The sequence below is a fragment of the Halichoeres trimaculatus genome, unplaced genomic scaffold, assembly GCF_033239565.1.
Source record: "Halichoeres trimaculatus isolate MK-OKI-2021-1 unplaced genomic scaffold, fHalTri1.1 fHalTri1_scaffold_21, whole genome shotgun sequence".
NCBI classification, from domain to species: Eukaryota; Metazoa; Chordata; class Actinopteri; order Labriformes; family Labridae; genus Halichoeres; species Halichoeres trimaculatus.
This window is the reverse complement of record NW_027437199.1, coordinates 19,404,369-19,419,811: the sequence shown is the minus strand read 5'-3', so window position 1 is coordinate 19,419,811 and position 15,443 is coordinate 19,404,369. Positions and strand designations below refer to the sequence as shown.

General features: G+C 39.7%; 1 protein-coding gene across 2 annotated transcripts in view; it reads right to left on the bottom strand.

Moving 5' to 3' along the window:
- Positions 1-640: 640 nt before the first annotated feature.
- The window catches only part of iqsec3a (IQ motif and Sec7 domain ArfGEF 3a), a 150,252-nt gene continuing 135,449 nt past the window's right edge, over positions 641-15,443 (bottom strand). Inside the window, exons 9-14 of one of the 2 annotated variants that reach the window (XM_074697863.1) lie at positions 15,079-15,204; positions 13,997-14,096; positions 12,912-13,070; positions 10,366-10,458; positions 9,120-9,163; positions 641-5,255 (exon numbers count right to left, since the gene is read on the bottom strand). In XM_074697863.1, the coding sequence (XP_074553964.1) occupies positions 4,698-5,255; positions 9,120-9,163; positions 10,366-10,458; positions 12,912-13,070; positions 13,997-14,096; positions 15,079-15,204 (1,080 nt within the window). In that variant the 3' untranslated portion in view covers positions 641-4,697. The remainder of the gene's footprint in view (positions 5,256-9,119; positions 9,164-10,365; positions 10,459-12,911; positions 13,071-13,996; positions 14,097-15,078; positions 15,205-15,443) is intronic. The other variant, XM_074697864.1, reaches the window with a different exon arrangement.

Below are 15,443 nucleotides of genomic sequence, written 5' to 3'. Positions count from 1 at the left end.
AACATACAAAGGTTCCTGCCTTGGTATTTTATTTTATTTTTTTAAATCATTTATTTATTCATTAAGGTTTATTTTTATTTAACCTTTATTTAACAAGGAGAAACCTCATTTGGGTTTGAAATTAGTTTTCAAGAGTGTCCTGTCCAAGACAGAAGCAGTGAATAATAGCTGCTTTGTACTACATTAATGTCATAATTCAGAAATGCAAAATAATGTGACAATTTAGTTTCAGGTTGGTAAGAGATACTGATAAGATCTTTTTAATTTCTGGCGTGGCAGCGATGGGCTTCCATACATTACACCAACAGTGCAGTAGTGAAATGCCCTTTTTTTGTATTTAAAAAAATATTTTATTATTATTATTATTATTATTATTATTAATAATAATAATAATAATAATAATAATAATAATATAGAAAAATTGTAATAACTTACAACCTTTAATGAACAGTGCCCTCAATTACTTCCCTTTCACAAAGGTTTTAATTTTTGCTAATTATTTTAATACATTTCCTGATGTGGACTTAAAATTGAGGCCATTGTGAGCTGAGGTTTGAGTTAAAATGCATAACCAGAGGTGAAAAAGTAAGTTGAAAATAATTTATCTAAATTGTGTTATGTCAAATTATAAATCCAAAAATCAACAAGAAAAGCAGTGTGGTGAATAAACTTGAATCATCTTTAATAGCATGTTGATATACTGCGAAGACAGGTAGGGATTCAAAGCCAACTGAGGAAAGTGATGGTTCATATTTGTTACACTCAGTTTCCACCTGTCCTTCACTTTGTTGATACGTCTTAAACTAGTATGAGCAAACACAGTGTTGAAGAGCCAGACATAAGATTCACACATCATTCATGATGCAGTGCACTGGTATGGCAGAGCCCTTTTTTTTTACAGTTTCTTTATGAAAGTTAGCTACTTTCATATCATTATGCTGCAGAATGCTACATTGGTTTCCTTTCAAACACAGACTCAGTGTGCCTCATACTCCTTTGATTGCACACAAAGCACGTCTTCCTTCTTCAAAAATTGCTTAAACACGTTGTCAAGTAGGAAAAAGTGTGCAGACACAAAGTGGTGAAAGACAGGGAGACAGAGATGGTGTGACCTCAGATTTGCCACTGAAGACCAATTTATCTGCTTCAAGGGGTGTTTGCCTTCAAAAATAATTTTTGTCATTTTTCCAATAGCATAAGAAACACTCTTTTAACTTTGCTCATTCATGCACAAAAATATTGGGGGCAATAAGAGTCCAATAAGCCTGAAAAGAGATTTCATGCATGAGAAAAGAATCACAATACATCTGGATGATAAAACAAGTCATTGAGAAATCATACAATCCTCATCCAACATTTTAAAACCAACAGTTGAACAATTTGTTAAAAGCTAGAATCTGGTACCTTTACAAGTTAGCATATGGCAAATATTTTCATTGATAAAGCACTAATTCCTGAAAAAAGTGATGACACACAAAAAGAATGTTTGATAAACTGTAGAGCTTAGGTTGACTTGCTTATCAGGAAATTTCGGATGATGAATAAGCGGCAACCACCTTTCTAAAGATATGAGGCAATGCGGAGGTGCTAAAGTCTGCAGTTCGTTGAGTGTCCACTTGAGGCTCGCTCTGGAAGAACCACAAGTCACATACACACCAAGCCAAAAAAAGCTGTTTTTAAAGCAGAAATAAACATGTTAACAGCCTGGGACAAAAAATGCCTGAATTGCTAATTTCTCTATCAGCACACACTGTATGGAGGGTAACTTTTTTTCCAACTCAGCAGTTTAGAAGATAATAAGATCACAAGTTTACCCAATCAGAGGCACAGCTCAGCTGATTGACAGGCTATGGCTTTTAAGGTCTTTGCACACTGGGTCTGTTGTTTTTAGATGCATTTTCTGGATCCATCATAAAAAAAGTCAAGCAAAGACACCTCTCACACTGAATCTGATGGGTCTTTTAATTTTCTATTAATGCGAAAATCCGCAGTCAAGAAAAATGGCATCATCAAGCAGTGATCAAGCAATTGATCCTGAGCAGTGGCTGTCAGTATGTTTGAGGTATGTGCACACACACACACACTCACATACACACCAAGCAGCAGCCTCTGGTCTAAGAATATGAGAAAATGCGGAAGCGCTAAAATCTGCTGTTTCTCAAGTGTCCACTTGAGGCTGGCTCCAGAAGTACTGGAAGTCACATACACACCAAGCCAAAAAAAGCTGTTTTCAAAGCAGAAATTAACCTATTTACAGCCTGGTTCAAAAAAACGTCTCCTGTCTGAATTGCTAATTTTACCATCGGCACACGCTGTTGGGGGTGAATTTTTTTCAGAGGCACAGCTCAGCTCACGTGACTGGCAGGCGCCCCATAGCTGTACGTGAAGCCCCCTCCACTCCCAATATGGCCACGATAGCCAATATGCTTCAAAAGTCTGTTTCATGGGTGACATCGGAAGGACCACATCCATTAATTATGCAGTCCGTGATACACACACAGACACACATTTATCATCGAAACATAGCCTCAAATTTAAGAAAGTGTGTCAGACAATGTGAAAATGTGATGTTGCAAGTAGCATATGATGTCTATGGAAACAAGCTTGTGCGAAAAACACACAAAAAAAATCAAACCTGTTTCAAAAAAATAATGATAGACGAAAAATTGTATCCAAACATGATTGACCTAACATGGAACAGAATTACTTTTTTAACGTTTGTCAATTTCAGTGGACGATGAAAAAAAAAACAGACTGAGTGTGCAAAGACCTTTTTATGAGGAAGCTTAAAGCCCGCCCCATTTCCAATATGGACCCTGCTAAAGATTTGCTTCAAAACCTTGTTTCAGAAACAGATGGGTGACATCACGGAGACTACATCCATTCATCCTACAGTCGGTGACGCTCATCTGAGAAGGTCAAACACACTCACACACACTCTTCAGCTTGAACTGCTGATTGTTTTTCCTGCACCCTCTGCCTCTCCACAGGTGAAATCAGGGACTGAAAAAGGACGTAAAGATGAGATAGAGTTCCCCTGCAGCGGCTGTGTGATTACAAATCAACAAATCAGGCAGATGGGGATCAGATGGGAGCAGATTTAACCGCACATCCATTCTCACAACACCTGCTGGGACTAATGTTTTAAAGATGGACGCACTCATGCTGACCTGTTTCAGAACGAAGGACAGTAGCATTTTGACGGGGGCTAAAGGTGGCTTGCTTGTCCTTTCCGACGCTGCTCGAAATGTGGTATTTACAATCTAAGCTGGGCTGTGAGAGAAAAGGATATCAGATAATGCATTCCTTTTGTCCCATTCTTATTTAAAGCAGGCTAGCCAACAGCACAAACAATACCATTAAAGAATGCCAGCATTTGCAATGGAAGCTGTGTGTATGGCTCTGTAGTTTTTGAAAATGTCACACTGAAAGGTTAGGACTACGTAGGAAACCTGGGAATTGTACTGACATTAAGATGGAAAGTCTTGATATTTTTATGGGAAATGCACCAAAGCGGGATATTGAAATAAACACAGATCTTGACATTGACAGCTGTGGCAGAATAATCTCCATGGGGAAAATCGTTTCCAGCAGCAGCCGGCACAGTGCGTTGTTCAGAAAGATTCAAATAGAGGCTGAATTTCAGAAAGTCAAAGAGCAGCTCGAACAATCTCAGAAAGATTCCTCTCATCAGAAACAAGTGTGGTTTAAGTTATCAAAGATGTGACGACAACCGTTAACAGGAAGCTCCTGGGCAGACGTTTGACATGGCAGCAATCCACGTGATTGGTTGCTGCTCTCCCTGTCATCATTCGCCGTAGAATGATCTATGGAGCAAGGATTGAGTGCGAGTGTTTTCTGATGATAAAGGGCCACAACGTTAGAGCAAAGAAGGATGACGAACAGACACAGCTTATCAGAGGATGTTGTTTTTTCTATCCACAGGAAGGCTCTCCATCATGAATAAATCAGCAACAGCGCAAACAGGAAATGTTTTTTTTTTTAGGAAATATCAGTTTTGCTACTTGTTTTCTTTTTTGTACTCCTTAAAGGAGAAGCCTATTTTCTCAAAGCAAAAAAAAGTGTTTTTTAACTTTTTAATTTTTCTTCTAGCCCTAGCGTTAAGTCAAGTGCAAAGAAGTCAGTGAGTGGAGGTGGTATGTATTTGGCACATGTTTTTTCAGAGAAGTGTCAGCTATGCACACAGGTGCACATACAGCACAGTAGGCATGAGGTTTTGGACGATAAAAGCGCGAAACAGAGGTGGAAGTTCCTTTGAGAGTCCATCCGTGACAATCCCAGTAAAGTTGTATGATTCACATACTTTTTGTTGTTGTTGTTGTTGTTGTTGATTTATGGGACCACAAGGAATCAATCCACCCACAAACGAATGTGATTTCTCTAGCAAGAGTTAAAACTGACAAAAAGTTATAGAAATTTGTTAAAACTACATAATATTTCAAAATACATGTGGAATCAAGTAAAATTTTATATATATGCACTTTATTCTCCATATCTCTTTAAAATCTTTTCCCTTCTTTGTTTTTTCCTTAAATATATGCATATAAGTGAGATTTATCTTTTCATTATAGCTCTGTATGTATATATGTACATTATGTACTTTTAAATAGGAAGAGGCGAGAATGGGTTTGTGAGGAATTTAGTCGGCGTTTGAGGAGAAATACTAGTTAATTTATTTACACCATGCTCCGAGAGCCACTGGGGGTCCGGTGTAGACTGAGGCGGGGGTCAGGTGGGATATACTGGTGTGGGTGGTTGTAAGGCGGAGGCGGAGGAGGCAGAGGGGGCTGGTTGCCATCGCTGCCATGAGAGCTGTCCAGCAAGCGGACTGGGGTGGACATGGCTGACTGACTGAGCTGGTGTTGGTGGTGGTGGTGATGGTGGTGCTGGTAGTGGTGGTGTGTCGGCGTCTGGCTGAGGAAGGCCTCCATGCGTCCGTGGCCGCTGTTGTCGAGCATGAAGACCTTGACGATCTGCTGACACTGGATGAGTGTCTCGGGCCGCAAGTCGGCCATGCTGACAGCCGGCTGGTGGTGGAGGTGATGGAGATGGTGGGCTGGGGTGCTCGCTGCAGACTGCAGCTGCGGGTGCTGGGGTAGGGGCCCCTGGGGCAGAGCCTGGGGCACCTGCTGAAAAAGCAGCTCCCCCTGGTGGTTAAGAAGGGCCATGCTCTCGGGACTCTGAGCCGTGCTGCTTCTGAGCTGGTACGTCTGAAGCCTGTTGTGAATTGACACCTAGTTTAGAAAACAGCCAAGAGAACAGCATCAAATGTTATAAAACTGGTTCCTCCTCTACAATCCGTCAAGCCCTCTTTTTGTTTTTTTTGGGGGGGGTGGGTTGCTTAATGCACAGCACACACACAGGGCATGCGTGGGGGCTCAGGTGTACGATTGGTGGAGGTGTAAAATAATCGTGACTACAGCACACTTCTCTCCTCCACCCCAAACAGTATCTGGGAACAGTGTTGGATGCTGGGAACACCAGTGTGTGTGATCAGGGGTTAGGGGGAGTGAGACAGTGGTGAGGGTAAGAAATTTTGGGCAGTGCTACAAAAGGGGCCCGGTGGTTCCAAAGGGGACACTGAGGGCCCCTGTGTCTCCCTTCCAAACCACTGTATGGCACTAAGAGGAAAAGAGGGAGACTTTAGTGGGGTAGCGGGGTCGGGGTAACCAGAACATAGACGGAGGTCGTACATAAGAGGGAGAGGTGGAAGAAGAGGAGGAGAGGAGGTGAGCAGACTGACAACCACAGACATCCACAAGCAACACTCATCAGAATGCAAACCTCCAAGAACTTACACTTATTTCAGCTTTATCAATACACGTGCTTCCTAATTTGTTGCTATCTCTAAGCTACTCTTTCATTTAAATCCTGTTTGTATAGCTTTTTAAGTCTCATCAACAAAATCTTAAGAGCAAGAGAAAATGTATTTGCATTTTGTACTGGTGAATCATAAACAGGTTGTAATTAGAGCTTACCCACACCACAAAATTCCTCCCAAGGCAGCATCAAACAGCAGACATTGAAAGGTGGGAGGAAGTTTAATTCCCTGATGAGAAACAGGTTTAAAAAGGGTTGACTGATGGCTTTCGATGTTACTGGCATGATGAGGAAATCCCTCTCGAGGCACGGTGAAGAGAGCTTCATCATGATCTCAGGGGCCTCATGGATCATGGTTGTGTCCATGGTATCCTATTGTGTGAATCACTCCTGGGCTGACTGTTACTTTAGATTCTTGTGTTTGTTGAGAAAAGGACTGAATGTCCAGGTTAAAATTAAAGAATGTAGTTTATTTGCGATTTGATTTTCACGGAAAAGAAGTGGTGAACAAAACTGTTTTCAAAACCAAGACTTTCAGTGAACACGCCACACACCCTGTAGGTTAGTGATGGGAAGTTCAGCTCTCTTCAGAGAGCTGGTTCTTTTTGCTCAGCCTCATTTTGCACATTTTTTAATTACAAAAGCAGGGATTCTTCCTTTTGCTTAATATTTTAGTCAAACCTCAGTGCACAAAAAACAGACAAAAGATGCTGATCCAGATGCTGCTTCACATTTATGTGTGTGACACGATGAAATGCACTCTTGTCCTCACCCCTGCTAGCTGTTTCACTCACTGAGTGGGACTCTGGTAGCCACATCTTTTGATCATGACACATCACTTCTGTAGATATTACTAAAATATTTCTGAACAAATAAAAACTAAAATCTAAGAAAAAAAACTAAGGAGCTGGCTCTTAGGGTGGCTGGCTATGTGGAGATGTCACAGGGGATGTCCTTCATGACTGAGGGCCCTGGTCTGTGTGGTGACGACTGGGTTCTTAAACGGGACAACGCTGCGGCTCACAATGCCTGCCTGACAAAGGACTTCTTCCAGGGGAATAATGTTGCTCTTTGGGACCATCCTGCATAGGGATGGGTACCAAATTAGGTATTTTATAGGTACCGACCAAATTCTGTCAAAGTACTGGGTACCGATAAACATAAAATCAAAAGGTACCATGTTAAGGTACCTAAATGCAACCTTGTGACTATGAAGGAGTGGAAGAGAAGCCGATTTTCCATGCTGTACATGAACACAGCATTGCAAGGTTATATATTGAAGAATAAATATGTTCAATTGAAAAAAATACATAGATATATATATTTTATTATTAACCAAATTAAATTTTTTACCACAGAAACACAAAAAAGTACAGAAAATTGGGACAGTTGAGTACCGGTACGGATGGCCAGGTACCGGGTATTGGTATCATATCAATTCAAATGTGAAAGGTACCCATCCCTAATCCTAAATATTCCTCTGATCTAAATCTCAATGAAAACATTGGAGATTGGATGGCGAGGAAAGATTACATGAATTGGTTGTTAGTTCCTGACCGTGGACACGTTTTGTGACGCCATCTTCACCGTGTGGAGCAACGCTCTGACCAACAGTCGCTTCAAGCCTATTTGAACAAATTTCTAAAGAGATCAACAAGAACGGTGGAGCTACTCACTACTGAGTCTTTTTCTGACACTTTTAGTCCTTTACTTTATTTATTAATTTATTTCTTGAGCTATAGTCTTAAACTTCAGCTGATGAGCAGACTGTTTGAGTTTAAATGCAGTTTTCAATAAACTGCCATCTCTCTATTACTTCTCTTGCTTCTTTTTCTTCTTTTTGCATTTTGAAGCTCTTTTTACAACCTGTTACAACCCACCAGAGTGAAATGAAAATTCTTGTAAATTTTCCCCAGGCTCAAGACTTTGTTCAGGAGTGTTTCATTTACTTTAGCTACCTTAAATTTCATTTCTACGATTAAGACAAAAACTCCAATGAAAGAAAACAAAACAACAAAAGAAAGAAATAGACACTAAGTCGGGCCTGACTTTTTTTTTGTGTGGCATCTACAAAGGTAAGACAAAAACTTGCACATCAGCCATCTTTATTCATTAAAGTAAAGGTTAGAGTACGTATTTAGTAATGGGACATGGCCAGTCAGGCGCTTGTGTCCAGGAGATTTAATCATCCCTGCGGTGTCTTCGTCCCTCTGGTTAGAGCACCATTCTGTGGGTCACCCTCCTGGTTTTTCAAAATAAATCTGTTTGGACAGCTAGCGGCTAGCCAACAGCCTCTGACATTTACTGCAGGCTGCATGATAAAGGTGGCTCAGGACGTGATAGTCTGACTTAACCATAGCTTTCTATAATCCAGACAGACCTTGTGCTCTGTATAAATTTGGTGAATTTTCCTTTAAAAACAGAGAAAAAATGTCTTATTGTCTCTTGTGCAGCTATCAATGCATGTTTGCCCTGTTCTTGACATTTTGCAGACTTTTGAATCTTCATGTTGCGCTGCTCTGAAGCCTTTCACCGCGCTGTGAATGTAATTACTTCTTCTCTGACCTGCACCTGTGTGAAGATTTACAGCCTGACACAGTGTAGCAGTAAGCTGTGTGGATTTTAACAGTCCCTGAATGTCAAACTGACTCTGTGTATTTGGCTTTTCAACCTGCCACAGAGAGGAATAGGAAAGGTCGTCCGCTGCCTCTGGGATGGTAATTGCAAAGCCACACGAGTACTGTAGTTCAGCTTTACACTGGAAGTCTCCCCCCCTGGAGGTCTGGCAAAAGGGGGGTAAGTGACAACTTCAGGTCAAATGAGTGTTAAATTTATCCGCCTGAATGTTAATTAAGGTCACGAGCAGCATATGCGTTCATGAGCTGCTTTAAGTAATGGGCTTTTCTTTAGAGGCCCTGAAGGAGCCACAGTTTATGCCAGTGAGACGTGTTTTAAAGTTCTCCTTTTTGGGCTTATGGTTAATATTCATGCCTTTGAGTCAGTGTTTATTAATTTCCCCCAAACCACCATCTTCAAGTCCTGGTTCAGAAACCTGGTTCTTTATCCAGTGTCTGGTTTGGCTGGGTTTCCACATGCCCGCAGCACTCGTTCTCTCATCCACTCTTCATCCACTCCTGCTTGACGCCTCTGGCCCTGAACGTGTGACTAACCCTGGGCTTTTATCCTCTCTCATCCTACCTTGATAATGACACACTGGACAGACTTATTAAACTAACTTACCTGCGGATACAGCCCTGGCTCTCACACTAAGCACTTACCTCTACTGCATTGTGTCCACTTCTGTCATCTACCTCCTGGTTTCCTGGAAACAGAAAGAAGGGAAAAAAGGACAGAGGAGGCAGGAAAATGTCTGAGTTAAAGAAGGATTTCATCTAACACAGCAAGAAATGGATTTAAGAACCTGGGCGCCCGCAAAAACTGCATAAGGTGCCTGCGAGACATGTTCCAAATAATAGCACTGGTCACGATGGGGCTACCTCCTACCATCGTTGTTGTGTAATTCATTAATAATAATTGTGAAATATTTAACATTGACCTGTGAGCAGTCTCTCCACATACTACCTCTAATCAGTGCATGTTTAAAAGTTTTGTTTGTGCATGTCTGTGTGTACATACAGCATGTTCAGAGTGTAGAAAACAGAATTTTCCCAAAGGGGATTAAAAAAATAAATCTTATTCTTCTTGTTGTTTCTACTATTTTTGTTCTTATTTGTGTCTGGAGATTTGCTTAACCGCATATTTGGTTGGGTGATTTACACAAAAGATCATCCTGTAGCATGTCAATGCTAACAGGTGCTAGGCTTGATGTACCCTGCAAGCTGAAGAGGAGGAGACATGGATGACGTACTGCTGTGTCAGCTGAGAAGAGACATCATCGACCTGTACTTCCATCCATCATTATGAAGAATGTAAGATATATCTCTGATAACATGGATGAGTTAGCATCATGCTATTCACAGACATGGCTAACATGAACGCCACATTGGAAGGGTTTCACATGTGGGCTGACAGGACAAAGCAGAGACTGAACAGACTGCTGAAGAAGCTCAGTCCTGGAACCTGTGGAGGTGGAGACTGACTGATGGACAAGCTGTCGTCTCTGATGGACATTTTTTTTTCCTTTTCTTGGAATTTTTGCACTATTCACTTCCTTGTATTGCTGCTGTGACTCATACTTTCTCCATGGGGATTAATAAAGCACAGTGTGTTCTATTCTGATAAAGTGATGCTATGAAAAAGTTTGACATTACACAGTACCAGTAAGAGAAGGTGGAAGAGGAAGCAGCTCCTTATTAAACAGAAAGGGAATTTTTCCAATTGATACATTTCTGAAAGAGCAAAGGTCCAGTTTTTTTTTTTTTTTTGTATCTGCTGTGCGTGAAAAATGCAATCACACAAAAAACGTTGTTAAGCAAACAGTCTCTGTGGTGGGTTTTGTAATTAAAAAACATTTGTGCACACACCCATAACTACACACCCACACACATGCACACGTGCACAAACCTGAAGGGGAGCCCTGTTTGCCACGCAGCTCGAGCTGTGTGCCGTTGTTCTTCACTGAGTGAGCCTTGGCTCCCTGCTGCTTCTCCAGCTCCCCTGCAGAGAAGAGGAGACTCAGATTATCATCACCATCATCACAACAGCAGAGGTGAAAACAGGTAAGAGGGAAGAGGGAGACATAAACCACATCATCCAACTGTATTTGTGTTTGTGCACTCTTTACCAATCCCTCTCCAACTCTTTATTTGCACTCTGCACTTGGTGGTAATTGAATCTCATTCTCAATCCTGAGTCATTAATGTTGTCTTCCTTCTGCATCCTCATTGTAACCCTAAAACTGCTAGTATATACACTGCACTACAGATTGTCCTTGCATCCATGTGCTGCCATAAAATAAATAAATAAATAAATAAATAAATAAATAAATAAATAAATAAATAAATACAATTATATATATATATATATATATATATATAAAACTTTAATAATAATAATAATAATAATAATAATAATAATAATAATAATAATAATAATAATAATAATAATATGCTGAAACTCAATGTAAAACAGAAGCTTTGTTGGCAAGTCAATCATTATGTGAACTAACAAAAACAGAATAAGTTGGTTGAACATGCTAAAATTAGCTTTCCTTATCTCGTCTTAAGTTGTTTTTTTTTTTGACGCTGGCTGTAGTTTAAAAACTTTAAAAAGAAGGAGAAGAAATATAAAACTTTATCTGAAACATGTTTTTTTTTATTAGGTTAAAAGAGCGACTGTAATCATCCATTTTATCAAGTTTCCTCATATAAACACTGAGATGCAGTGAAAAATATTGGATCTTTAGATAAACAAACTTTTAATTCCTCCTCCTCAAAGAAGAAAAGCCATGGGCATGTTTACCAATGTGCCAGCAACTAAAACTGTAGAGGAAAGATGTGTTTTTAATTTAGAAGGTCTTAAAAAAAGTTTGTAACGTTTTCAGACTTTCTCTATTTCTGTTCATGTATCGGCAGGTTTTGTGTGTGTCTTTGCACAGCAGCTGTCTACCCTTACTCTACTCTTTGAAAGATTACTCCATGTCCCTGTATGTTGCTGCCTGCCGGCCCTGCTTGCCTCCCTCTCTGTGAAGGGTATGCAGTTGCGTCAAATCCCACCAGGGATGCTCCCTTTGATGCCCACTGGCAGGCCAAGCCAGGCCGGCTGTGGATGCTCTGTGTGTGTGCGGGTGTGAGTCTGTGTGTGTGTGTGAGTGAGAGTGCATCTCTTATTGTCTGGAGGATTTCATATGCACAGAGAGAACCAACAACGCAGATGCCTGGCTGCTCTCAGGAACACTGGACTGTGTTTTTTTTTTAACTGTAGTTTCAGGTGAATAAAGCTGCTGCAGTCTGTCTGAGCTGCAGTGCACCAAGAAAAACATGCAAAAGATGTTCTGCTCCTGCACAAATGGGAAACTGATAACCAATTTGCAAATACTCCCAACACCAGATGGTTTCTGACTTAAAGGTACTATCTAAGAATTAGTGATGGCTACTAAATTAGGTAATTTTATAGGTACCACTGACTGAATTGTGTCAAAAGTACCTGGTACCGATTCATCAAAGATGCCATATGACTGTGAGAGAGTGGAAGAGAAGGTGATTTTCCATGCTGGACATGAACACAGAATTGCAAGGTAATATATTGAAGAATTAAGATGTTAAGTTGATTGTTTTTCAGTTTATTATGAAACAAATTTATATATTTTGCCACATAAACACAAAAAAGTACAGAAAATTGGAACCGTTGAATACTGGCACCAATTGCCAGGTACCGGGCATCAGTACCGTATCTTTTTCAATGTGAAAGGTAGCCATCCCTACTAAGAATCCATTCATAGATTATCTACCAAAGTGTCACACTTTTTGCATTGGAAAAAACTGAAATCCTGTTGAGTGTTTTTGACTTATTTTCAGTAGAAAATGTCTTTTTAGACTTAATAAGAGCCACATTCGCTTGACCAGTCTAGAAAAATGTCTTGTTTCAAGTTATTTAAAGACAAAATGAGGGAATGAATTGCTTGTAATAAGTAAACAACATCAGCCAATGGAAGAAAGAAAAGTAGTATTAGGACAATATTCAAGTTTTTAGCAAATTTTTTAGCAAATTTTTCTTGTTCAATTGGCAAGCAAGATTGTTACAAGCACTTCAGACCTCATTTTTGTCTTTAAATAACTTGAAACAAGACATTTTTCTGGGTTGACCAGTTAAATGTGGCTCATATCAAGCGTAACAAGACAATTTCACGCAAAACAAGACAAAAACACTTGATAAGATTTAATATTTTTGCAATGTAAGATGTGGTGTATGTGGATGCACTGGAGGCATGAAGCAAAACATCAAGTTCAGAGATGAACTTAAAAATAACATGGTGATGGTTAATATTGGATCCATTTTCCTTCCAGGTTAAAACACAACTTTTCATACCACTTCATAGCAGCTTCCTGCTCATGTTGTAGGGGTTTCAATTCAGTTACATGAAGGAAAACCAGGAAAGGAGAGCTCCTTACACTCTATGCGTATCTGTTCCATCTCTGACACCTCTGCGATCGACTCCTTCAGGTCTTCTACGAATTTCAGCAGCTCTTCGGCACTTTGAGCACAAAAGTTTAGTACCTGCTTCTTGTCTGAGCCAAAGGGTGAGAGGATAGTGATGCCATGAGGGTAGTCTGGGGAGCAGAGAGAGAGCAAACAGACAAATATTAACAGTAGAGTTGTAAGAGCATTATAAAAGAGAGATGTAACTATTTCAGGGGTAAAAAAGCTCCTAATGTAAAGTCAAAATATAATTTTTCCAACTTTTTTTTAAAGCAATTTTGTATCTGATTATGGTATTTTAATGTTGAAAGAAGGCTGAATAAGTGGTCAGATTCCAAGAAGACAAGATTTTAAGAAGTATAAAGACTCCATGAATGTTAAATTACTTCGACTTTTCAAACATTTTTATAAGATGAATAAAATCCAGGATGATACATTCTACTAATCGTAATGTAAAAGAGAAATTATAGTTTGGTGCAAGTAAAAGGCACGAAGGCAAATTAATTACTATTTTTTTTAACTGTCCATAACTCTTTTTCCTGCTCTTTACTTTAAGGTGGACCAACTTTACTTTGTTTGGGGCACAGATGGTTCAGGGGTTTAGGTCACGCTCCATGAGTGTGGCCTCTTTCCTTAATGCCACTCCCCCATCTTTCTATGTTTCCTGCTCGATCCACTGTCCCCTCTACCATCCAATTAAAGGAATAAAACAAAGCTCAAAAATTAACTTAAAAAAAAAAATTACTCTGGTGTCTACGATAACTTACAGTGTTTAGTCTTTCTTTTTTATACATTATTTAATCAGTATTTTGACCATGTACTGTCCTACACAAGAGTGTAAGTTCACTGTTTTTATCATAGAGGCTGTTTGTACGACAATGGTTTTAGGATGAAACACAAAGATATTGCTGCATTTTGGCCTCTCATTTACACGAAAAACAGCGTTTTACACGACTTTACTCAGAAACAGCCAACCCCAAGTGGAAACCCATGGAACTACACTTTGGTAATGTCTTCATTTCACAAGCCTGGAAGTTCTTTTCTGAATTTGACTCACATTCATTTTCAAACAGGTGAAACTGCACACCCAGTAGGCCCATAGCTTTGCAGAAAGTGTATGCTGCAGAACTTTTCTTCTTTGGACAAAGCTTCAAGATCTGCAGGGAAAAAGAAAACAGAGATGTAATCAGATAAATAATACCCGTTTAGATATTTAGAATACTTTTCAAATAACCTCTAAAATCTTAAGTTAACACAGATTTCCACAGAGAAAACTTCTGAAGAACTATTGAATTTGAGACATATTTAATCAGCAGATTTTCAGTATTGATGCACACTGCAACCCTCATAGTGTTTGTATGAAAACAACTCAGCAGACTGTACGTCAAGTTATTTTTAGGGAGGTTATGTTTTTATTAAACAAACTTTGAGAGTTAGCATGTTCAGCAGCTGGAATAAGGGGTCTAATTCAAATAGAAGTCCCAACATGCAAACAGAAACGTTCAAAGAGCTTCTGTCACACTAAAAGGAGAAGAAAGCCTCCCCATGGATTAATTTTGATGCCAAATGAGCAGCAATCAAATCAAAATCGTCCTTTCAACGCCCTTTACACAACAGCCACTAATTACTATAACACCTTAGCAAACAGCACTTCTCCTGTTCCTGTTTGTTGGCACAAAACCCACATTTAACACAATTATGAGTGTACTTATAATCTTTAGATACATAACCCTAAAGTGGCTCCTAATGAGCACATTAATTATCCAAAACTAATATTTCTCCAGTCTCAAACTTTTCCTTTGCTGCCTACAGAGAATAGCTTTATTACTGCTCCGTGAAGCTGCTCTTTAGGGGACATATCTCTGCTTATGAGTGTGCTGCAACGCTGCGCCTCTGACTATCTATTATTAAAGAAATGGCCGTAGAGTCCTGAGCTACGAAACAACATAAAAGAGAAGCTGGAGTGATGGTGCATTGCAGCTGTCACAACAAAAAAATAAGCAGCTTTAAAGCTCGACTATTTGCTTCAGAACCCCCCACACTTCAGGCAGGCTTAAAGGAAACTGTCAACATTTTTATTACAAAAACAGATCATCACTTCATCCCTCATTATGATTCTCAATTTGTTGGTTTCCCTACCACAATGAGATCGTTGAAAAGGAAGACTTCTCTCTGGTGTGCCGCTTGTTTCTGGGCCTTGTTGACATCTGTCACCTCGAACAGTCGACTGCAGCACACCAGTCTTCTGTGTGGGACAGACAGAACCTGCAGAGAGAGGTAAAAGGTGCATCAATCACTAAGATTAGGAGACTGAGAGGCTTAAGAGTCTTTAAAAAGACCATTTGAAGAGATAAAAGAGAGGCGTCTTTAAAGGGGAGCAGTGAGACTTCAGTACAGAAGCCTTTGACTGAGGTATTACTCAAAGTTTGAAGGAAATAAATGAACAGGTCTAGACTTGTTAACATTAATAATGTTTTATTTTATCAAAGACCAAAGATCAAGAC